This window comes from Neomonachus schauinslandi, chromosome 13, assembly GCF_002201575.2.
Source record: "Neomonachus schauinslandi chromosome 13, ASM220157v2, whole genome shotgun sequence".
NCBI lineage: Eukaryota > Metazoa > Chordata > Mammalia > Carnivora > Phocidae > Neomonachus > Neomonachus schauinslandi.
In genome coordinates, this window is record NC_058415.1 from 1,024,610 (window position 1) to 1,048,372 (window position 23,763).

The following is a 23,763-nucleotide window of genomic DNA, read 5'->3' on the forward strand; positions in this document are numbered from 1 at the left end:
TTCACAAAAAGTGCTAAAGGAAAGACTGGCTAAAAGTTGGTTACATTTGATTACATTAAAATGAGTAAGTATTGTTCACTAAAAGACTAATTGAGCAAATAGGCAAATTGCAGTGTGAGAGAAGATATTTACAATACGTGTAAGCAACAAAATGTTCTTATCCTGCACACATACAGAACTCCTGTCCATCAAAAAGGAAAGCATGACACCTCTACGGAAAGACAGGCAAGGGACGTGGACAGGTATGGTGTGAAAGCAGGTATCCAGATTAACCCAAGAGGTGCTCAGTTTAATTTGTTTCCAGGGAGTTGCAAACGAAAAGCACGGAGATAGCACTGAGTGCCTGTCAGGACGGCTAATATAAAAAACAGAAGAAGATAGGTATTGGTGAGGATGTGGAGAAAGGGGAGCCCTTGTGCACTCTTGGTGGGAATGCAAGCTGGTGCTGCCACTCTGGAGAACCGTATGGAGGTTCCTCAGAAAGTTAAAAAGAGCTACCCTCTGATCCAGTGATCCCTCTGGGTGCCTAGCCGCAGGACATGAAATCGGTATCCCAGAGATATCTGCACCCTCACGTCCACTGCGGCACTATTCACATTAGCCGAGGTACGGAAACGGCCTAAATGTTCCATGGATGGATGAATGAAATGTGGCAGCTACTTACAAGGACACAGTGTTCATCCTTGAGAAAGAAAATCCTGCCGTTTGGGAACAACCTGGACGAACCTTGAGGACATTATGCTAAGTGAGATCAGTCGGTCACAAAAAGACAAACACCGCTGACGCTGACAGGGCCCCCAAGAGTCCTGGAACTCATGGGAGCGGAGCGAAGGGCAGGGGTGCCGTTTGAGGGATGGAGTTTCAGTTGTGCGGGGTGGATGAGCTGTCGAGACTGGCTGTGCAGCCCTGAGCCTGCAGACACCAGCACTGCATTGTACACCTAAAATTTTGCTGAGAGGGTTGATCGTGTGTTGAGTGTTCCACCACAATAAAACAAACAGCGAAACCACGTTAGGCGCTGTTACGCTGCCCAGGATGACGTGGGGGAGCGGGAGCACAGGGGCCGCTCTGGGGGTGGCTCGGGCACCCCCTCCTGTAGGCTGCAGCCCCCCGACCCAGCAGCCCTGTGTGGGCTGTATGCCCAGCAGATGAGCCCAGGCAGACTCACACATGTGTCACTCGTGTCCCAGACGGGCAGTAAGCAGGTCATACTAGCAGTTCAATGGCTCGAAGTCGTGGGAGCGTCAGGGAGTGAAACTATGCGGACGCGCCTCCTGGATACGGTGGCGAGAGAGAAGCCAGACAGGAAAGAAGGAACATGGGCCCGTTGACATGGTATTCAAAATCAGGGAGAACTGAGCCGTGGTGTTTAGAGCACATGTTTACATGGCGATGCTGTAAAGAAAACCAGATGTGGAGTTCTGTGACCTGCTCGGGGAGGGGCAATGTGAGTCCGGGGGTGGGGGATCCCGGCGCTCTCCCTCCCCACTTGATCTTTATAAGCTTCTCATTTTTGTTTTATGCAGTTTTAAGTGAAGTAGGTTCAAAGGACAAGTCAGTTCGGGAAACAGGACCTCCTGCGTCCTCTGGATGTTCCAGGCGCGGGGAGGTCCTGGGCAGGAGGCTGCTGAGCCGTGTTCCATCGCCCGGTTTCCAGGGTTCCTCCCGATGATCCCTTCCCAGCCCCTGGTAGGGCGCTGGTGGTGTGTGCTTCTGACCTCACCGAAGCCTGTTCGTGGGACGTTGCTGCTCACTCGGGGGCGGGGGAGGGTGTGGGCCTCACTGGGCAGACACCTTGCTTCGATAAGTTCATTTTATGGCGCTGTGGGATGGGCTAGTGGAAAGGATAGCAGGGCCGCGGTTCATGTAGCTCCCCTAGCAGGTGGGGGCTCGGAGGAGCGGGTAGTGCCTGATGGCCAAGTGCTGCAGGAAGAGCGAAGGGAAGGGAGTGGGCGTGCCTCTGCTGAGGGGACAGTGGTGGGACGGAGGCCTGAAGAGAGAAGCCAGGCTGCTGCAGGACCTCGGAAGGCATCTCGGGCAGGGGCAGCCCGCGTGTGAAGCTGGTGCACTGGAGAGAAGGACGGAAGGCCAGTGTGCGGGGCCTGCAGGTCGTAGAAGGCATCTTTCTGGCCAGAGACGTGCCAGGTAAATAGGACCACAGTAGGCTGGTGCAGAGGCATTTCTCCTGTTTCTTCTAGATGCCGCGCCCTGTAAAGACCAGCTGTCCTTGAAGGACAAATCCAGCTTCCCAGCCAGTCCGCAGCCTCTGAGCCAAGCAGGCCCCAGGGACATCCCTGGTGGTGCCCCAGCCCCTTTGGCGCCATCCTCCCCTCCTGTGACTACTCTGCCCCAGGACACGGCTGCACCAGCTGCCAGCCCCAAGCCAGAGCCAGCAATGGGGACTGCTGTGCAGGCAGGGGGTTCAGGGACCTCTCAGGGGACGGCCAGTGAGCGCGAGACTCCTCAGCCACTGGCAGAGACTCAAGACACCCAGCTTGCTGCACAGCCTCTGGGTGCGGGCGCAGGGCCTTGTGCCCCACCTCTGGAGGCCCCCCGTTACCCCACAGGTTTGGGAGAGCTCACCTCAGCCAGGGAGGCCACTGCCCAGGGCGAGCCCTTGTGGGCTCCGGCCCCTGCACCCAGTGCCCCCAGTGGGACCGCTCAGCCTGCCCTGGGCCAGCCCCTGCCCCCACTCCCCCCTGCGGTGGGGGCCATCAGCTTGGCCACCCCCCAGATCCCCAGCCCCCCCCTGGGGCCCACCATGCCCCCCCAGCCGCCCTCAGCCTTGGAGTCAGATGGGGAGGGGCCGCCCCCGAGGGTGGGCTTTGTGGACAGCACCATCAAGAGCCTGGACGAGAAGCTCCGAACTCTGCTTTACCAGGAGCACATGCCCACCTCCTCAGCCTCGGCTGGGACCCCCGTGGAGGCGGGGGACCGAGACTTGGCCCTGGAGCCCCAGCCTGTGGTGAGTCCTGGTCCCACCGGGGTGGCGGGCTCCCTAGGCACGCAGAGCTGCCGCTCTTGGCCCTGACTGTCCCGTTCTCAGAGGCCCACCCCGTGCGTGTTGCCAGAGTGGCTCATTTGGGGAGCTGGGATGTGTGTGCAGGGTTGGGACCTGGCCTGGATGGGGTCTGCTTGGGGCGGCCCGGGGAGGAGCCCGGCTTCCATACAGGAGATCCGCTGGTTAGCTGCAGAGCTCAGCAGGTGAGACTCATGGCTCTTTCTGTTTCTTCCTCCAGCTGGGAAAGTCAGAAACAGCTCCGGGGCTGGGGGCTGCGCTGGACCAGGCTGGGTCCTCGCCAGTGACAGGTAAAGAGCCCCAGGTCACCCGTCAGAACCCCAGTGCTCACGAGGTGCTACCAGCCTTCCTGCATCTGCATCCTTCATCCCCATAGCATCTTGGGTGGGACTCAGACATAGCAGGAGCCCATCGTGAGGTGTAGGTTAAAGCCCACTGTGTCTCCTTACAAACCGTGACATGCTCATGCCCCAAGGTGAGAAAGTTCTCCGTAGAAGTGGGTGAAAGCCCGGATGGCTGGGTGTCGGGCTGTGACTAGGGCTGTCAGCAGCCGTGCTCTCAAAGCGCTCTGGCAGGTACCCCCTAGCCCCTGCTCTTGAGAAGGTTACAAGGCGTTGAAGGCCGTTTTGGTAGAGCACAGGGCTGGGGCTGGGGGCTTCCCGCAGGTCTGTGGAAACGGTCAGGCTGGGGCCATCGAGTTCCTGAATCGGGGCTTTCTCTGAGGGTCCCCTCTCTGTGGGAACACCTGTGTCTCAGCCCAAGGGCGCTGGTCTGATCTTCTAAGGTGTGGGGTTTCTTCTTGGCCTGCAATTCCTCGGGAGATCAGCAAGACAGGGATCCAGCTGACCTCGTGAGAGGCCCCTGGGTGTGTGTCCGAGGCAGATGAGGCCTGTGTGCATGAGGGGAGCGGCCTGCGGGATCTGGTCAGACCCCTGGATGCCGCATGCTTGGGTGGCACACCGTAGAGGGAGGGGGACAGCCGGCAGTGGGGTCGGAAGCTGTGTGCCGTTTCCCTGGGAAAGTGAGGGTCGGGTGGTAAAGCAGGAACGTGCTGGAAGGTACGAGGAGTGCCTGCTTCATCTTCTGACTTCGGTGCTCGAGACACGCACTCTGGGCCCCTCCCGCGGCACCGGGAGGCTGGTGCTGTAGCCACTCCCAAATGCACTCCTCCCGGAGGGCCGGAATGTGGGCAGCTCAAGGAAGCAGATTCTAGTTTGGAAAAGGTAAACGTTTCTGGAGGTCAGAGCTGTCCAGAAAGAGAGGGAGTGTAGTTGACCGTGAGCCCCCCGTCCCTGGAGCTGTACAAAGACAGGTTGGCTGGTCCCCACTGCCGGGAGTAGGTAAGGATGGGCGTCAGGCATTGCCTGTGGGTGAGGGGTGTATGCCACTGGGTCTGGGTCTCCCCAGGAGTCTGCGCAGGGACAGCCCCCAAACCTTGCCGGAGGCGGTCACCCCTGCTCCAAGCATGTCCGTCTGGCCGTGGGCTGACACACAGCCCCTGCCTGCCCGTGGCTGTCGTTTGCTGTGTGCGGGTCTCAGCTCACCCAGTCTCCCACACGTCAGCTCCTTCTGCTCTGTCACTCAGCAGTCCTGGGAAAGGGGGTCAGAAATACCCCGCCGTGTCTGCACTCTGTGGATGGGGAGACAGAGACCGCCTCAGATGACAGGGTCCTTCCCCAGACACTGGAGCAGCAGGGTCAGGGACTGGCGCTATTGTTGCAGGGCCTCCTGAGACCCTTTTATCAGCAGAGGTGTCATGTCAGGGAGGCCTCCGGGTGTAGAGAGGACAGGCGAGACGGGGCGGAGACGTCAGGCATGTAGGGATGACCTGTGACGCAGATTGACGCCATCAGGGGCTAGCAGGGGCAGGTGGGTCAGGCGATGCCATCAGATGGGTAGAGGGCGGGGTAGTGCCCGAGGTTCTCGAGCAGGTGCCTCCGGGGACCTGAGTGGTGATAGGCTGGACTCTCCTTTCCCCAAGTGATTGGGGTCTCCTAAGAAAAAAGGGGGGTGGGACATCCTGGAATATTTTTAGTTTTCCTAGTTGCTGAGCACAGACACTGCAGGTCCCGCTTCCTTGGGTGGGGGGCAGCCTGCCCTCTCACTGATCTGATTCAGCTTGCGGGCACCTACTCCTGCCCTTGTCCTCCACACCAACCCGAGTAACGATTTGACGTTCCTACAGCAGAATCATCTTTGAGCCAAGTGACGGCCTCAGGCTTGCCCACAGCTCCAAGTGCTCTCCAGGTAAGGAGTGTTCTCTGAGACGCCCAGCTGGTCGGTGGGGTTTCCCCTCTGCTGGAGCATGGTGAGAACTTTGCCTTTCCCGCCTTCTCAAGGATGTCCCTGCTTCTGCCTTCCCTGCACATCTGGAGCCCGCAGACCGCAGCAGTGGGGTCCCTGGGGAATCCTCAGCCCAGCCCACACTGAGCAGCCTGGGGACATTGACGGAAGACAGCCAGACCGGCCTCCCCCAGATGCAGGGCGCTCTCGCCTCCGAGTCCCCCCAGAAGCGTCTAGGACAGCAGGACGGCAGCTCACCAGCCAAAACCGTGGGCCGGTTCTCGGTGGTCAGCATGCAGGACGAGTGGACCCTGGGCTCCCCCCACAGCCTGCGGTACTCAGCGCCCCCGGATGTGTACCTGAAGGAGGCCCCCCACAGCCCCGACGTGAAGCTGGCTGTGCGGCGGGCGCAGACAGCCTCGTCCATCGAGGTCGGCGCGGGTGAGCCGGTGTCCAGTGACTCTGGGGATGAGTGTCCGCGCAGGAGGCCCCCCGCGCAGAAGCACGCCTCCCTGCCCAGTGGTGGCAGCGTGGCCAGTGACTTGGTGAAGAAGGCCACCACCTTCCTGCACAGGTCCTCGCGGGCCGGCTCCCCGGGGCCAGAGACGCCCAGCAGGGTGGGCGTGAAGGTGCCCACCATCAGCGTGACCTCCTTCCACTCCCAGTCATCCTACATCAGCAGCGACAACGACTCGGAGATTGAGGATGCGGACATCAGGAAGGAGCTGCAGAGTCTTCGGGAGAAGTAGGTCCTGAGAAGCAGGCACTGGGGGCGGCTCGGGGAAGTGTCCGCAGCTGAAGCCGGGGATCCCGCCGTGTCCCCCTGGGGCTGTCTGTGCTGGGGACAGGGCAGAGGCGAGAGCCCTGCCGCGGCTTGATCTGGCCCCTGCTCTCCTGTGGTGGCCCTCGGTGGGCTGGCACTCTCCCCTAGCAAGTGTGACTTGCCCCGCTGTGTTGGGGACGCTCTTATTCCTTCGCCCCGCTCCGGCCCTGCGCTCCAGCCTCCCTCCGACCTGTCCCAGCCGCCGTGTCAGGACCAGCCCTAGGGCACTTGCCAGGTGCTCGTAACCCCCTCCTCCTGGTGCCCCGGGCAGCCAGCCGCTGAGCCCTGGCACAGAGCAAGCACTGGACTCGGAGGCAGGAGGTGCTCGGTCCAGGGATGGATGTCCTTGTGGGGCGTCGGGGGGTGAGGGGCTCACCTGTATACTCTCACTCCGGGGGTGGTCGCCCTGGGAGCCTGCGGTCCACAGCAACGAGGGGGGCTGGGGGAGGGGCTGGGGCCAGCTGCCGCCGGCTCCCAGGGCGCAGGGCCTGGAGGTGGGGGCGGGACCAGATCCAGAGTTGCGTCAAAGGAAGGGTTTGGGGGGGGTCTGAGGAAGCGGGGCGTCAGCGGTAAGTCCAGGCTCTTGCCTGCTGGAGGGGCATGGATCCCAGTGGAAAGGGGAGACCGTTTAGGAGGGGGCAGGGAGATTCTGTACCTGAATTGAGGGGAGCTGACGGCACCTGATAGAAGGTAGCCTTGCTTGCTCAGACCCCGTGGGCACCGTGGGGGACAGTGGTGCCCGGCCCAGGCTGGGGGGCACTTGTGGTTCTTAGAGCCCCGGGAGCCCTGCGCTTTGAGATGCCTGCCGCGGCCCCAGGAACAGGAGCCTCCGAGTGGGGGTCTCCCCCAGGTCCTCCTGAGTCAAATGCTCCAGGTGACCTGCCATCCCTCTCCCCCTCAGCAATTTCACCTCAAAATATCACCCCATCAGAGGCGAATCTGATGCAGAAAGCGATCTGCTGTTTAGAATCATCTTCCTAAAGTCTCGCAGGCATTGAGGATAACAGAGGTGAAATCAGCATTTGCTTTCTGTGGTCCAGCCACGAGAAACCCCCGTTTCCCAACCACGCACTGAGAAGATGGGCCCCGGGTGTGGCGGAGGGGCTGAGCCCCCTGACCAGGGCAGCCAGGCCCATCAGACACGTCTGAGGGGCTGGCATCAGGCCCAGGGTTTTTAGGCGGGCGAGCGGGCACGGTGGCTGTGGGCTAGGCCAGTGGGTCCCCTTCTCTGGCTTGTTCTAGAAGCTTCCCTCGCCCACAGTCAGTAATTGCTCCTGGGTCTTCATGGCCGTGTATCCTGGGGGTGGTATTGGCTGTGCAGGGCGCCCCCCTGGCAGGACCCTGGCTGCTCCTTGCTCACGTGGCCTCATCTGCAACGCCTCCCCTATGGCTCCCTCACCCGGAGGAATGACACTTTGCTGGAAGGGCTGAGGCAGCCTCTCAGTTCTGGTTGTTTTCTCTTCACTGGGGTTTGTAGGGTGTGTGTTGTGAGCGTAGATGTGAACTCCCCAACCACTAAAAGCGGCAGCGTCGTGAGAACTTGAATCTCCTGAGGCTCTTCCCCGTGCCCTCAGCGTCGTTGGGGGTGTGTGTGTGCAGGAGACCCCCAGCGGGGCCCTCTTGGTGCAGATGAAGACTGGAAGTCTTGAATGCACCTGTTGCCTCTGAGCAGTCCTGGTCCGTGGGCCCTGCGGCTGCGCGCCCTGCCTGCCTGCCCAGGGCTCTGGTGGACAGCTCAGGATGCCCACCGCCCTCCCTTCCCTCCTGCAGGCACCTGAAGGAGATCTCGGAGCTGCAAAGCCAGCAAAAGCAGGAGATCGAGGCTCTGTACCGCCGCCTGGGCAAGCCGCTGCCCCCCAACCTGGGCCTCTTCCACACGGCCCCTCCCGCCAGCCGCAGGAGAAAGAGCAAGAGCAAGCTGAAGGCGGGGAAGCTGCTCAACCCGCTGGTGCAGCAGCTCAAGGTCGTGGCCTCCAGCACAGGTCTGTGCCCTCCTGGCCGTCCGCTGGGCGGGCGGGGGCAGGCGCCCACCCCTGGAAGAGCACGTCTTGGATCTCCCTTCATGGGGGCCGGGAGCCTTTGCAGGTGTGAAGGGCCAGGCCGCCGGCCCCCCGTGAGTCGGGCCTGCTCGCAGCTCTCAGCCGCCTGGGGGCTGCCCGGTGCGCGGGAGGCAGCGGCTCAGGTCTCTCGCCTGCCCACCCCCTGCAGGGCGCTGCCTGGGTCTGGGCTGCTTCCTCTGGCCACTTTTCAGGCACCTGTCACCTGCTGAAAGTGGGGAGTAGAGCAGATGCCTTTTCGGGACAGGGGCTGGGGGGGGCGCCCAGGCACGGAGGGTGCACGCCGACCCCCGCGCTCCGCGGCCGAGACCGAATGAGCTGGAATCCCCCAGCGTGCCGGGCGGGAAGCCGGCTGCAAGCTGCCCTCTCGGTGTCATGGGGGTCCCGCAGGGTACACGTCCGGGAACTGCAAGTTACACAGATGATGTGAATTCCAGGAGGATTCCTAAAGCAAACTGGAAACTGGTTAGAGTGAGCAGGTCCGTCACAGGCCTCCTGAACCCGGGTGTGCCTCTCCAGACGTGCTGCGGTCCTGGCTCCGCACAGCACGCTGTACGCCTGGCAGGGCGTGGGCAGCCGGTCTCGAATTTCCTGACACCTGCACTCGGCCACCGGGCCCCGTGCCCTTTGCCTGCAGGGACTCCGCTTCCCCAAGGTCACCCAGCAACGAGCAGGGAGGACAGATGCACTCCGCGCCGGCTGGTCTGACCCGCAGCGCCTCACTGTGCCCGTCACCCCTTCTCCCCTCCCCCAGGTCACTTGTCAGACTGCAGCAGAGCCCCTCCTGCTAAGGACCCTGCCCAAGCCGGGGCAGGGCCCGCGGCAGCTTCAGACCCGTGTGGGAAGGCAGTTCAGACCCAGCAGCCCTGCTCCATGCGGGCCTCCCTGTCTGCAGACATCTGCTCCGGCTTAGCCAGTGATGGAGGCGGAGCGCACGGCCCAGGTGATTCCCAGCTTGCCCGTCTCCGAGCATGTGCTAGCCGCGCAGGGCCCCCGTGGAGTGAGGGGGCGAGAGCAGCTGCAGAGGCTGCCCACAGCTTCGGGAGGAAAAGCCGGTAGACGTAGCCTCTGAGTAAAGAGAGTGGGTGGCCCACCCGTCCCCGAGTCCGGCTGCGTGCGGCTCAGCGGGAGGCGTGCTTTGCTAGAGCCGCCCCGGGGAAGGCGCCGGGACCGCCTGGCAGACGGCGTCGGCCGTGTGCTCCGTGCCGGTCCCCAGGCACTGGCCCGGCTGCCTGCTAAACACGGGGCCTTCTGTCCGGAGGGACGGCTGGGGGGATGTGAGGGCTCGGCTTCCGAGCTGGGGGTTTGCCTCGAGGAGGAAGTGTTCGTCACCTCGGCCGTGGGCGCAGCAGCCGCGCGAGCAGGGGCTCCATCCCCACCATCTCTGTCCAGAGAAGTCGTGGGGACCGCTGACGGCGCCCGCCCCGGCCGCCCCACACGCCCTCCCAGGGTCCGCTTCTCTTGTGCTCCAGCGGTGCCTCCTTTCCATTACGTGGTCGGCGGCCGTGGTCCTCCGGGCTGGGCTAGGCACAGCCGTGGATGCTAGGTGACGAGGCTGATGTGGCTGGTGGTGTGAGGCACGAGTCCCAGAGACTGTACTTGATGCCTGTCTCTTTGTTCTCTTCCCTCTATATTCATTTGCAGGCTGGACGGTTTACCACCCAACGTCTGAGAGACTGACCTATAAGTCTAGTAGCAAACCTCGCGCTCGATTCCTCAGTGGACCCGTGTCTGTGTCCATCTGTCTGTATTTGTTCTTTGTATTTTATCACCTCCTGGCCCTTGGTTTCTCCCTGCCCCTCCCTGTCTTCATCACCTTCCGTACATTCTGTAGGATGCCTCCCCACCCACTGCAGCCACCTGTTCACCACCAAGCGCAGGGCCCTGCCCACACCCGCCCTCCTGGCCCCGAACGGGCCGGCGCATGCACTCAGCTCACGCCCGGGGCCAGAAGCATGTGCAGCGGCTCGCCCGCCCCCGGCCTCAGGCCCCCTGCCCCCCAGGCCCCCGAAGCGCTCTGCGTTTTTCTCCTCACCCGTTTGTTTAATTTTGTATTTTTTACGTTGGACGTAGTTTTATTTCTGTTGCAATTGTGGTGCATACGCACGTCCACTGTCCCCAGTTCCAGCGACAACAAAAAGACAGCCCCGGCCTTCTCTAGACGCGTGGTGTGTCTCACACGCGTCTGGATTCTGAAGACTTGCATGTAGCGAGCTGAGACAGTTCTAGAAGGTCACTGGAGGGTGTGACTTCTGTACAAGGGCTGCAGCACTCAGCACCGTTACCCCACGCCCGCTCCCTGCATGTGGAAAGGCTGAGAGAAGGTGCTCCAGCTGGGACACCCCGCCCCTCCCTGCGCTCTGGGCACCTGGGGAACCTCTCGGGGTCCTGGCAAGTCCCGGCCTCCACGCTGGCTCTCCCTGTGGCCCGGCCCCTCCTGGTCTCTAGCTGGAGCACTTGACTTGGTGAACCGCTCTTACCTCACAGACCTGACACGAAGTCGGTCACACAGCTCCTCCGAGCTCTGCTCAACCAAACCTCAGCCCCGGTGGCCCTCAGATTCCTGGGATGTCCTGCTGGCACCCAGGACTCCTGTCCAGGAAGGGCGCACCTGCTCAGGGCCATCCAAAGTTATTTCCTCCCTCAGAACGATTGGAAAATGAATCCAAAGCTGTGGGGTTTTCAGGTTTTTGTTTAACACAAAAATTAAACTTCGCTCAATTGGGTTGGAAATGCTGGTTTGGGGCACGTGGCTTTTTGCTGGTACAATAAAGATACATTGTGTTTGTCGGGACCTGAGGCCACGTCCACGGTGGGCATCCATCCCCATCAGAGGGGCCATGTCACCCTCCCCCAGGTAGCAGAGGTCAGAGGCACAGAACCACAGCGATTCCCAGGGACCTTCCAGTGGTCCTCGTCTCCTAACAGGTGTCCCAACTGAGCCATTGGTTAGCTGCTGAGCGGGGTGGGTAGGGGGGGTGAGGTCTGAGCGCATCCCTCTCCCTGGGTCACTCGCCGGTCCTCTTCTGCCCGAGAGCGCGTGGCTGTCTCCTGGGGACAATGTGGGGAGGGCACCTGGGTCTCCGGGCATCTCGTGGTCCGATAGGCGGTTGCATTGTTGCTGGGAACAGCTCTGGTCAGGCGCGGGAAGGGGGTGGTTAGAGCAGGTGGTGTTTTCCCTGGGGGGTGTGGGGTGGAAAGGTGTGAGCGGTCAGGCACCCTGTGCTCTTCTCAGGTCCCCGCTCCACGTTCGTACCCGCGTGGTTCTGCATTCTTGTTTGGGGGCCTTCGTTTGTTTTACTGTTGTTATTCCAAGATTAAAAAAAAAATTGGAGGCACATCAGGGACAAGTGGTTTAGGCTTTACTTCTGTCTCTGTGGCCAAGAGGAAAGGAACACGTAAGGCAGGGCTTGGTGGCAGCCGGGGCGCTTGGCCCAGGGGGGCTGATTTTGGGTGGTGGTGTGTGCCGGCCTGGTGGCCTCGTCTTCTCCGGTGCTATGCACCCTGTGACGTCGCTGTTTCCATAATGGTCCTTTTCAAGCACGACTTGGCCGAGCTCTTGGTTGCCTCGGCCACAGTGCGGCCCCCACAGGCTCTGAGGTTGCTGGTCAGGAGAGCACGTGGCAGGCAGATTGTGTCCCCTGCAGACGCGTGGCCTAAGGGTGTGTGAAGACGCACCCTCCAGGCCGTGTGCGCCGGGGTCTGCCCAGCCCGCGGCCTCTCTGGGAGCCAGTCGCCTGCTTTCCTGCTGACTGGGGAGCTCGGAGGCCCGAGGAGGCTGCGCAGGTACCCATGAAAGCCTGGTCACAGCCCCAAGGGCCGAGACGTGGCAGAGAGAAGGGCATTCAGGGCAGGGCTGCGGGAAGACCCCGAGGTGGGCCTGCTCTGGGGCCTGGGCGTCCGGGATCCGGGCCAGCGGCAAGGGGGGGCTGCAGCCGCGGGATGTGGGTGCAGCTGGTGCGGCCTGCAGCTAGAGAGGCCCAGAGGTCTTCCGTACCCGGCCTTGCATGGCTTGCACGGGAAAACAGTCTGTGTTAAGTTACAAGACTATAACAGTTCTGTGATGTGCAGAGTCCCTGAGGGCACCCAGGCCGGGTCGGAGACGAGCAGGGTGCCAGGAGGGGACCCCATGCGGGAAAGGCGGCCGGGCCTGGGAGGAAGAGCTTGCAAAGGGCAAAGCCTGGGTGCCTCCTCGGGGTGGGCCCCCGGACGGGCCCGCTGTTGGGAGGGGAGGGCCGGCCCCCATGGAGCGCAGACAGGGTGAGGCCCTGGGCACAGACCCCTCCTTGTGGCCGATGGGAGGGCTTAGGGCAACCTGGGGCCCACGTTTCGGGATTCGGGGGCGCGGCATCAGGCGCCCCCCCCACCCCCCCTCTTTGGCTCCTGCCGAGACCCAGGCGCCGACGGCTCCGGGGCATCTGCACGGCAAGCTTCGGATGTGCGTTCTCGCGCACCGTCAGCCTGCCGTCCATGCGGCAGCAGCTCTGTCCCTGCGGCCCCCGAGGCCCTGCCCTCGCCCTGTGCTGTCCTGGACCCTCCCTGTGGGGACCCGCTGCACTGGGCGTGGGAGACGGCCTTCGGGCACCCAGGCTGGGCTGTCCTTGGGGCAGTTGCGCAGGGCAGGGCAGAGCAGGGACGCCTCCCATTTCGTGCTTCACGGGCTAGTTTGGGCACTTTGCTCGGCGCGGTGAGGACTTGATGGCTCGTTACAAAGAAACCGGTGGCATTCAGGTGCTGGCAGCTCGTATGGTGCCGGCGCCAGGACCGAGCATCTGGTGCCACTGTGCGGGGGGAAGCCAACCGGCTGGCGGTGGGCCTCCTCACGGGGCGAGCGGGGAGACCCCCGGCTGGTCTGCGCCGAGGCCACCGCCCCTGGAGCCCCCCGTGAGCCTCCTCAGTATTTGAAGGCCGTGGCAAGTGTGCTGAGGGCCCTGAGGCCCGGCCCACCCCTCCAGCAGTCTGTCCGTGGCAGAGAAGCGTGGATTTGCGGCATCTTCCTGGCAGCCAGGCAAGGGTCAGGATGGTGGCGGTGCCTGGCAGGGCTGGCCGTCCACACAGAAACAGCTTGCGTGTCCCCTCCAGAGACCCCCGGCCCTTTCGCAGCCTGGGAGAACATTTCCCAACAGCCGGCCTCGTGGTTCTCCATCTGCAGCCCCGCCCAGGTGGAAGCTTCCCCAGGTAGTTCTGGGCCTCACGCCGGCTCTTCCCAAGGCCTTGGCTAAGGACAGAAGTCCTGCAGGGGAGGCCTCCTGCCGCGTGTGGGTTTCCTGTGGGTCCGTGCGTCCCCGTGCCCCTGCGTTGCGGCCCGGGCAGGAGTGCAGTGTGTGCGCTGGCGTGGAGGGAGCTGCGGGGGCTGGGTGGAGTATGCATCAGCCATCTGCGTGCTGGGCATCAGGGCAGGGCACAGGCCCTGGGGAGGAGGTTCAGGGGACCCCCGAGGATGGGCAGGGCTGGGCATGAGTGAGGGCTCGTCACCAGACACGTCCGTGCTCGGCTGCGGCTCTGCACTGCACGGACGGCACGATCTTGGTGTGGAGTCCGTTTCTGATTAGAAGTTCACCGAGGGCGGGGAGTGTCTGTGCTCCCTGTGGGCCCTGCCCAGGGAGGGTGTGCAGGCCTCTGTGGGCCAGTGTTGCTCTCCAGCTCTGAGCATGGGGGCCGGTGGCCCCACCTCTGGGGCCCTGACTTCAGGCCCAGGCTTCTCTGGTGGTTCCCAGCAGGCAGCTCCCGTTGTTCTTGTTGAGAGGAAGGTGGGAATCAGCCCCGAAAGAACGCGCGGCTGTCAGGCTGCGGGGAGCTGGCTGGCTGGCTGGCTGACCCCGTGTCCTTGGGCCGTCTGTATGGGACTGCTGAGGCCACAGGATCTGGCTGGGGAAGTCCGCCTCACCTGCTGCCCTGCACAGTCAGAGCCTGGGACCCGAGTGCCACGGAGGCCCCAAAGGGCCCGGTGCTCCCAGTGGGATTCCGTGCAGGACACAGACCGGCGAAGGCCCTGCAGAGCTCCCACTGAGAGACGACTGGTCCGGACCACTCCTGCCTGGCCCCTTCGTTGTTATTGCACATGACAGGCCCCAACAGAACATCCTCTCCCTTTTGAACTAGAAGAACAATTCATTTGGAGCCTGGGCTGACCTTTGTCCTCTCTTCTCAAACTCAGGGGTGGCAAGCTGCCTTCCCTGGCAAGGTGCAAGGCAACTCCTCAGGGAGTCGGGGGTGGGGGGGGTCCTGCTCAGGTGAGGGGCTGGGGCGGAAGCGCCGACCCTTTCTGACCCTCTCTGATAGTGCAGCCTTGCTGAGTGACCTTGGGGACGCCCGAGCCATCCTTGCCCGTCCCACTGTGCCTGCCTGGCTCCCTGAAGGGCCAGCTCGTCTGCCCTCCAGGTGGGCACTGACCGTCAGGACGTGCTGGGCAGCACGGACAGCCTCCAGGACCACAGGGCCTGACGCTTAGTGAAGGAAGAGTGACGAGCCTCTCCCTGTCCCAGTGGACTCGGGATACCAGATGAGGCAGCAGCAGTGCAGGAAATTGGGGCCAGCCCTGCTTCCCGCCTCCCCAGATAGGACCCCTGAACTTTCCCTTCGACGTGTACCACTGGTCTGGTCATGGCAGCCGCCTGGGATCTGGGATTGGCCTCAAACCTGCAAAACAATGTATCTTTTTGCACTTGGAAAACAAATCTCCCATGGGCCTACGGGGCAGGCAGAGCCGGGGGGCTCCACTGAGCTCTCCTGGCTGACTTTTAGGGTGTTTTTTTGCCTCAATCAGTGGGGCTCCAGAAGCCTCTTGTTTGAAAACCAACTGGTGTGCTTTGCTTTTTTGTTTTTTGGGTTTTTTTTCTTTTTTCTTTTTTTCTTTTTTTTTTTGAATACGCTTTTAGAGACACACTCACTTCTACCTGAAGCTTGGGGCCTGGCCCTGCACCTCCGCCCCTCGGCGAAGCTCACGTGAACCCGCACACTGACTCGGGGCCGCCCGGTTAGCCCAGGTGGCTGGTCCCCTCTCTGAAGCGCTGGCCTTTGCTCTTCCTTGCACACTGATGACTTGTGCTTAGAGTGTGGTGGCTCGTCCCCCGTGTGTGCTGTCCTGCCTAACCCTGTGGTCTTGTGTCGTTTCTTCTTCCCTTGCAGGGTCTGCCCTGAAGCGTCTCTGTCTAGGCAAAGAGCACAGCAGTCGTAATTATCGGGTTTTTTACCCCTTGTCTGCTCTCCATCGCATGGGCTTTCATGTGGCTAGTGCACATCAGGGTCTCCGCGGCCGGCGGGCACGCGTCTGCTCCGCGCCCACCCTCCAAGGGCACTGCTTTGCCTCTGCCTGGAGGGAAAGCCATCCACAGGTGCCCCTCGCGTCTCCATGGCTCCTAGAGTCTATGTGTCCTGGCCGGTTGACACGCTGACACTCCCCTTCCCCGGAACGTCCACACATTACCAATCGTTAATTGGCTCCTTTTCCAAAACCGTAGGAATGAGTATGTCCTTGAAGTGCTAAAGATGAGTGCCCCCGAGGAGAGATGCCGGGATGAAATGGGTATCAGTCCACCTAGGCCGCCCACCACCCTCACCTCACACCTTTTTTTTTCCCCCTCCTTTTTTCTTTTCTGGCTGAAACATTCATGTAGAAATAGCTCTGTGTGTGTTAAATTCCATCACTAATATTGAACTGTTTGTGTCTGCTTTTTCATTGCTAGCCACTCTAGACTACATTTTGCAATGGCTTGTTTGAGGAGATGGTCGTTACGCTATTTTTTTAATGCAGAAACATTTTAAATGGGCTTATTCTAAATTGCTCATCAAAAATTCTATGTTGTGGGGGTGGGGGTCACAGTCTAAAAAGAACTAAAAAGTCCCATGTTGGTCATTTAAAATTAATCCTTCAGTGAAGCAGATGAGTGTGACTTCTCTGTGCAGCCTCCCCTCCCCGAACCACAGCCCCCGGGCCTACCGGTTCCTGCTGGTGCAGACACTCTGCACCCCGCAAACGGCTCCGAGCTTGGGGGCCCAAAGTTGAAGGTGTCGGGTGTTTGCACGCTTTATTAATACCTTCCTTACATGCTCTGGTGAGGAGAGGCACAATTTTGTGTCTTAAACTTCCAAACCACTAATCCACTAGCATTCCGACGACCAAGCCTCTCAGGCCTCTTCCCTTTGCCGGGGGGGATGGCAGTGGCTGCCGTGGGCTGAGCACTCAGCATTCTCACGTGTGTTCCCGCTCAGGGCGCAGAAGCCTGGGGGTCTGCCCCCAGTTTTCTGAGCTCCCTCACACGGGGGAGTCTGGGGTTCCTGGGCAGCATGGGCAGAGCGGATGCCGAGTAAGGCTGCCAGCGTCTCGGGTCCTGTCCTTTGGCCCGGCACGGCCTAGTCCTTACAGCCTGTGGGCAGGTTCCAAAGTGTCTGTAGCTGGCACACGGGCCCCCAAATGCAGACCATCTCCTGAAGCAAGGTGTTGCCTGGCCTAAGCAAGACCACTGTATGAATGATGCAGCAGGTCGGCGGCGCTGTGTGCAGGTCGCCAACCCGGCCTGTGTGTGCTTCCCCAGGGTCCTCCACCAGCAGCCTGGTCCCCGGCCCCGAGCCGGGCCCCCAGCCCACCCTGCACGTCCAGGCCCAGGCAAACAACAGCAACAACAAGACAGGCACCTTCACGGACGACCTGCACAAGCTGGTGGACGAGTGGACGAGCAAGACTGTGGGGGCCACCCAGCTGAAGCCCTCGCTCAACCAGCTGAAGCAGACGCAGAGGCTGCACGGCATGGAGGTCACGGCGGGCTGGCCCCCGGCCGCGGGCGAGGCGCAGGCCGTAAGTGGGGCGCAGCGGGCGCGGGCTGCCTGGGCGGAAGGGGCGCGGGGCTGCCGTCTCGGGCCCCGTCGTGCGATGCGTCCCCGTGACGGCGCTGGGCCAGCTTCACCACCTGCCGGGAGGAGCGGTCCCTGCTCGGGCTTCAGGGGGCGGTTGTGCAAGGTGGTGTCCCTTCTTCCTGGAATGTTTAGCAGAGCCCACTGGTGACCCCATCTGGTCTGCGAGGTCTTTCTGTGAGTGCGGGAGGTTCCCTGTGACCTTTTGTTTTGAAAACTTTCAAACATACAGAAGTGTTGGAAATTGCACAGTGAGCGTGCGTGGGCCCCCGCCCACACGCCGTGGCTGGCATTTTGCTGTGTTGCTCACACCTCTCCGTCCCCTGAGGGTAAGGTTTTCGTTACGGGTTCAATTCCTTTTATACTTTCTGTGCCATTTGGATTTTCTGTTTTTTCTTTCTGTTAAGCCCCGCTTTTCTAACATTTGGTAAATACCTCAATTTAAGTTTTCAAATTAATTGACGTAAGCTGCTCATAACATCCTGTCTTCACAGTTTGTAGTGATGTTGTGTTTTTTGTTTCTGATGGTGGCTTTTGCGCACGTGCCCCTCCCTCCCTCTCCCGTGCAGCCTCCTTAGGGGCTCATAAACCTTATTAGCCTCCTCAAAGAACTCGTTTTGGCTCTGATAATACTTTTTATGTGTCATTAGTTTCTCCTTTTATTATCTCCTTCCACGTCTGGGTGGCTTTTGGTGTTCGAGAATGTTTGAGATGTGCAGGTCATTGATTTCCAGCCTTTTCGGTTTTATAATACAGGCGTTCAACCTATAAAAATCCCTCTCATGGTTTTATCTGGATCCTAAAGGTTTTGATGATATGTAGCATTTTCTTTAACCTTCAGTTCAAATTATTTTGTAATTCCCACAGTGGTTGGAAGCAATATAGTTATTAATTTCCTCATACTCTTTTTATTACTGCTTTTTAGCCTAACTGAACCGTGTAAGAGAACTGACTTTGGGTGTTTGCCGTTCTTTAAAATGTGCTGGGACTGGCTTTTCGGCCCCATTGTCAGTCCGTCTTGTCCTCTGTGGCCCCAGTGCTCTCTGCACTCGTGCCACACACGCGGTGCCCGAGCCTCCCTGTGTCCTCCAAGTGACCAGTGACAGCAGCTCTCTTCAGACAGCGGCAGCCCTGGAGCCCTAATGCCTCAAACCCCCTCTCTGGTATATTCTGTGATCAAGTTGAGAGTCCTCAGCCCGGCCCCCTGGCCCCGCGGGGTCCTCCGCCTGGGCCCGGGCGGGCGAGTCTCCCCTTCACCATCTGGACTCCAGCACATGGGCTCTCATACCCATGCAGGCCGTACCCCATCTCACCAGCTCGCTAGTCTCATTGTTGGAAAGGCAGGGAGTCTTACCAAGATTTTTTAAAATATTTTTTATTTTTACTGTGGTAAATCTATATAACATAATGTTCACCATTTCAGTTATTTTTAAGTGTGTAATTCAGTAGTACTCCACGTGTTCACAATGTTGTGCGGCCATCACACCATCCATTTCTAAAACTTTCTTCATCCCAAATAGAAACCTCTAAGAAAAATACTCTCCAGGCCCCGTCTCTGGTGCCTCTGCTTATCCAGCCCCTATTAACTTTCACTCTACTTTCTATGGACAGAAGTGGCATCATGTAGTGTTTGCCCTTTCCTGTCTGGCTCATTTCACTCAGCATAATGCTTTCAACGTACAGCTGTGCCGCAGGTTGACTTTACTCTTTTGGGGGATGAGAAGGAAACAGGGAACATAGCAGTATTGTAATAAACTTATCATGGTGAGCATTTTGTAACGTATATGCATCTTGAATCACAACGTTGTACGCCTTAAACTAAGTTAATTTAGTATTTTATGTCAGCTACACTTCAATTAAAATTTAAAAATTATTTCTTTTTCCAATTCTTTAATTGCAAAATATATGACATAAAATTTGCCATCTTAGCCCTTTTTAAGTGCTAGTTTTAAGTGCATTAAGCATTAATATTGTTCAACCATCATCCCCATGCATCTCCAGAGTTTTTTCATCTTGCAAAACTGAAACTCTGTCCTCATTGAAAAAGAACTTCCCGCCCACCCCCCACCCCCATCAGTCCCTGGCAGCCACAATTCTACTTTCTGTCTGTACAGATTTGACTACTGTAGGTTCCTATAGAAGTGGAGTACTGCAGTATTTGTCTTTTTGTGACTGGCTTATTTCACTCACCATAATGTCCTCAAGGTTCATCCATGTTATAGCATGTGTCGAAATGTCCTTCTTTTTAAGGCTGGATGATATTCCAATGTATGTGCACCCCACACTGTATCCATTTATCTACTGAAGGACACTTGGGTTGCTTCTACCTATGAGCCATAGTGAGCGCTGCTGCTGTGAACTAGGTGTGCAAGTGTCGCTTTGAGTCTCTGCTTTCAGTTCCTCTGCAAGAATGCCCAGAAGCAGAATCACTGCATCATATAGTAATTCTGTGTTTAACTTTTTGAGGAACTGCGCAGTTTTCCACAGTGGCTTTGCCCCTTTACGTTCCTGCCAGCAGTGCACGAGGGTTTGTTTCTCTCCATTCTTGCCAACACTTTTTGTTTTGTTTGTTTTTAATAGTAGCCATCCTGATAGCACTGTGGTGTCTCACTGTGGTTTTGATTACTATTTCCCTAATGATAAGGGATGTGGAGCCTCTTTTCATGTGATTACTGGCCATTTGTAGATCTTCTTTAGAGAAATAGCAGTTCAAGTCCTTTGCCTATTTTTCTAATCGGTTGTTTGTTTTGTTGAGTTTTAGGAGTTCTCTGTGTTTTCTGGATTTTAATCCCTTATCAGATAATGTGATCTGCAAATACTTTTTCCCATTCTGTGGATTGCCTTTTTACTCTGTGGACAGTGTCTTTTTTCTTTTAGATTTATTTATTTGAGAGAGAGAGAAAAAACACAAGTGGAAGGGAGGGGCAGAGGGAAACGGTGAAGCAGACTCCCTGCTGAGCAGGGCACCTGACATGGGGCTCCATCCCAGGACTCCAGGATCATGACCTGAGCCGAAGGCAGATGCTTAACCGACTGAGCCACCCAGGTGCCCCCGGACAGTGTCTTTTGATGCACCAAGTTTTTAATTTTCACGAAGACCAGTTTATCTGTTTTTCCTTTTGTCGCCAATCTCCTCGGTGTCATAGCCAAGAAATTATTGCCAAATCCAGTGTTGTGAAACTTTCCCATTTCTTTCTAAGAGTTTAGTAATTTTAGCTCTTATGTTAGGCCTTTCATCCAGTTTAATTTCTATATATGGTATGAGGTAAGGGTTCAAGTATCATGCTTTTGCATGTGGATAACCAGTTTTCCCAGCACCATTTGTTGAAAAGGCTCTCCTTTCCCCCACCAAATGGACCTTGTACTCTTGTTGAATATGAGTTGACTGTATTTGCAAAGGTTTATTTCTTGGCACTCTGTTCTGTTTCACTGGTATATATGTCTCTCCTTTTTCTAGTATCACATCGTTTTGATTTCTGTAGCTTTGTAGTAAGTTTTGAAATCAAAAAGTGTGAGTCTTCCAACTGTAATTTTTCAAGATTGTTTTGGTTATTTGGGGTCCCTTCAGAATCCATATGAATTTTGGGATGGGTTTTTCTATTTCTTGAAAAAATGCCATTGGGAATTTAACAGTGATTGCAATGAATCTGGAGATCACTTTAGGTAGTACTGAAGGTAACAGTGGAAGTCTTCCAATCCATGACCACAGGGTGTCTTTCTATTTATTTATGTCTTAATTTCCTTTGGCAGTTGTGTGGCTTTCAGTGTGTAAGTCTTTCAACTCCTTAAAGTTACTCCTAAATATTTTACGATTTTTCTGCTATTGTAAAAGTAACTGCTTTAATTTCCTTTCAGATTGTTCATTGTTAGTGTATAGCAATGCAACTGATTTTGTAACCTGCAGCTTTGCTGAATTCATGAATTAGCTCTGTGTGTGTGTGTCTGTGTGTGCACATGCATGCGTGCATTCTTTAGGGTTATCTACATGTAAGATTTTGTCGTCTCTGACAGGGATCATTTTACTTCTTCCTTTCCAATTTGGATGCCTTTTTTTTTCTTGCCTAATTTCTGTGGCTAGAACTTCTAATATTATATTGAATAGAAGTGGCAAAAACGGGTGTGCTTTTCTTGTTCTTTCTTGAAGGAAAAACTTACAGACTTTCATGTTAGCTATGGGTTTTCATATATGGCCTTTATCATGTTGAGGGAGTTCTGTTTGTAGTTTGTTGCGTGCTTTTATTATGAAAGAGAGCTGGATATTGTCAAATACTTTTTCTGCATTAAATGAGATGATTATAGGTTTCTTTATTCTTCATCTTGTTAATGGTGTATTACATTGATTGATTTTCATGTTAAACCACCCTTGCATTAATTCCTGGGATAAATCCTACCTGGTCATGGTGTATATGCTCCTGTTTTGCTACTGAATTCAGCGTGCTAATATTTTATTGAGGATTTTTGCATAAATATTTATTGGGGTATCAGTCTGTAATTTTCTTGTGATGTCTTTATCTGGCCGTGGTAGTAGGTTAATGCTGGCCACATAGAATGAGTTAGGAATTATTCCTATGTCTTCAACTCTTGGAAGAGTTTGAGAAAGAATGGTGTTAATTCTTTAAAAGTCTGGTTTCTCGTTGTTGAGAGGTTTTTGATTACTAATTTAATCTCACTACATGTTTTAAGTCTGATTTTCTATTCTTGAGTCAGCTCTGGTAGTTTGTGTGTTTCTGGACATTTTTCTATTTCATGTAAATCATCCAGTTTCATTGCTAAAACTTTGTCAGTTTGCTAATCTATTCAAAGAACTGACTTGTGGTTTCATTTGTAATTCATTTGCTTTATTTTTTCATTATGACTTCCTATTTTCTACTTTGTTTATTATGTAAAGTTAGATTATTGATTTAAGATCTTGTTCAATGTAGGCGTTTACAACTATAAGTTTGCTTCTAAGAAGTTCTTTTGCTTTACCTCATAAATGTTTATATGTATTGTGTTTTCCTTTTCATTTGTCTAAAGTTATTTTTTTATTATGTTAATCACCATACATCATTAGTTTTTGATGTAGTGTTCCATGATTCATTGTTTGCATATAACACCCAGTGCTCCATTCAGTACAGGCCCTCTTTAATACCCACCACCAGGCTAACCCATCCCCCCACCCCCTCCCCTCTAGAACTCTCAGTTTGTTTCGCAGAGTCCATAGTCTCTCATGGTTCGTCTCCCCCTCCAATTTCCCCCCCTCTGACTTCCCCCCTTTCATTTTTCCCTTCCTGCTATCTTCTTTTTTTTTTTTTTTTTTACATATAATGTATTACTTGTTTCAGAGGTACAGGACTGTGATTCAACAGTCTTGCACACTTCACAGTGCTCACCATAGCACATACCCTCCCCAATGTCTATCACCCAGCCACCCCATCCCTCCCACCCCACCCCCCCCTCCAGCAACCCTCAGTTTGTTTCCTGAGATTAAGAATTCCTCATATCAGTGAGGTCATATGATACATATCTTTCTCTGATTGACTTATTTCACTCAGCATAATACCCTCCAGTTCCATCGACGTTGTTGCAAACGGCAAGAGTTCATTCCTTTTGATGGCTGCATAATATTCCATTGTATATATATACCACATCTTCTTTATCCATTCATCTATCGATGGACATCTTGGCTCTTTCCATGTTTGGCTATTGTGGACATTGCTGCTATAAACATTGGGGTGCACATACCCCTTTGGATCCCTACATTTGTATCTTTGGGGTAAATACCCAGTAGTGCAATTGCTGGGTCGTACGGTAGCTCTATTTTCAACTTTTTGAGGAACCTCCACACTGTTTTCCAGAGTGGCTGCACCAGCTTGCATTCCCACCAACAGTGTAGGAGGGTTCCCCTTTCTCCGCATCCCTGCCAACATCTGTCGTTTCCTGACTTGTTATTTTTAGCCATTCTGACTGGTGGGAGGTGGTATCTCATTGAGGTTTTGATTTGGATTTCCCTGATGCCGAGCAATGTTGAGCACTCTTTCATATGTCTGTTGGCCATTTGGATGTCTTCTTTGTAGAAATGTCTGTTCATGTCTTCCGCCCATTTCTTGATTAGATCATTTGTTCTTTGGGTGTTGAGTTTAAGAAGTTCTTTATAGATTTTCGATACTAGCCCTTTATCTGATATGTCATTTACAAATATCTTCTCCCATTCTGTCGGTTGTCTTTTAGTTTTGTGGACTGTTTCTTTTGCTGTGCAAAACCTTCCTATCGTGATGAAGTCCCAATAGTTCATTTTTGCCCTTGCTTCCCTTGCCTTTGGCAATGTTTCTAGGAAGAAGTTGCTGCGGCTGAGGTTGAGGAGGTTGCTGCCTGTGTTCTCCTTTAGGATTTTGATGGACTCCTGTCTCACATTTAGGTCTTTCAACCATTTGGAGTCTATTTTTGTGTGTGGTGTAAGGAAATGGTCCAGTTTCATTCTTCTGCATGTGGCTGTCCAATTTTCCCAACACCATTTGTTGAAGAGACTGTCTTTTTTCCATTGGACATTCTTTCCTGCTTTGTCGAAGATTAGTTGACCATAGAGTTGGGGGTCCATTTCTGGGTTCTCTATTCTGTTCCATTGATCTATGTGTTTGTTTTTGTGCCAGTACCACACTGTCTTGATTACAACTTTGTAATAGAGCTTGAAGTCTGGAATGGTGATGCCATCAGCTTTGCTTTTCTTTTTCAACATTCCTCTGGCTATTCAG

The 23,763-nt window shown here is 56.0% G+C and overlaps 1 protein-coding gene across 1 annotated transcript in view; it reads left to right on the forward strand.

The window, feature by feature from the left end:
• WNK2 (WNK lysine deficient protein kinase 2) overlaps window positions 1-23,763 on the forward strand; it is a 165,517-nt gene that overhangs the window by 121,594 nt on the left and 20,160 nt on the right. The window contains 9 exon segments of the mRNA XM_044920735.1: window positions 2,199-2,965; window positions 3,240-3,309; window positions 5,205-5,266; window positions 5,359-6,047; window positions 7,896-8,107; window positions 8,937-9,125; window positions 9,827-9,925; window positions 15,311-15,364; window positions 16,708-16,976. Coding sequence (XP_044776670.1) covers window positions 2,199-2,965; window positions 3,240-3,309; window positions 5,205-5,266; window positions 5,359-6,047; window positions 7,896-8,107; window positions 8,937-9,125; window positions 9,827-9,925; window positions 15,311-15,364; window positions 16,708-16,976 — 2,411 coding nt within the window.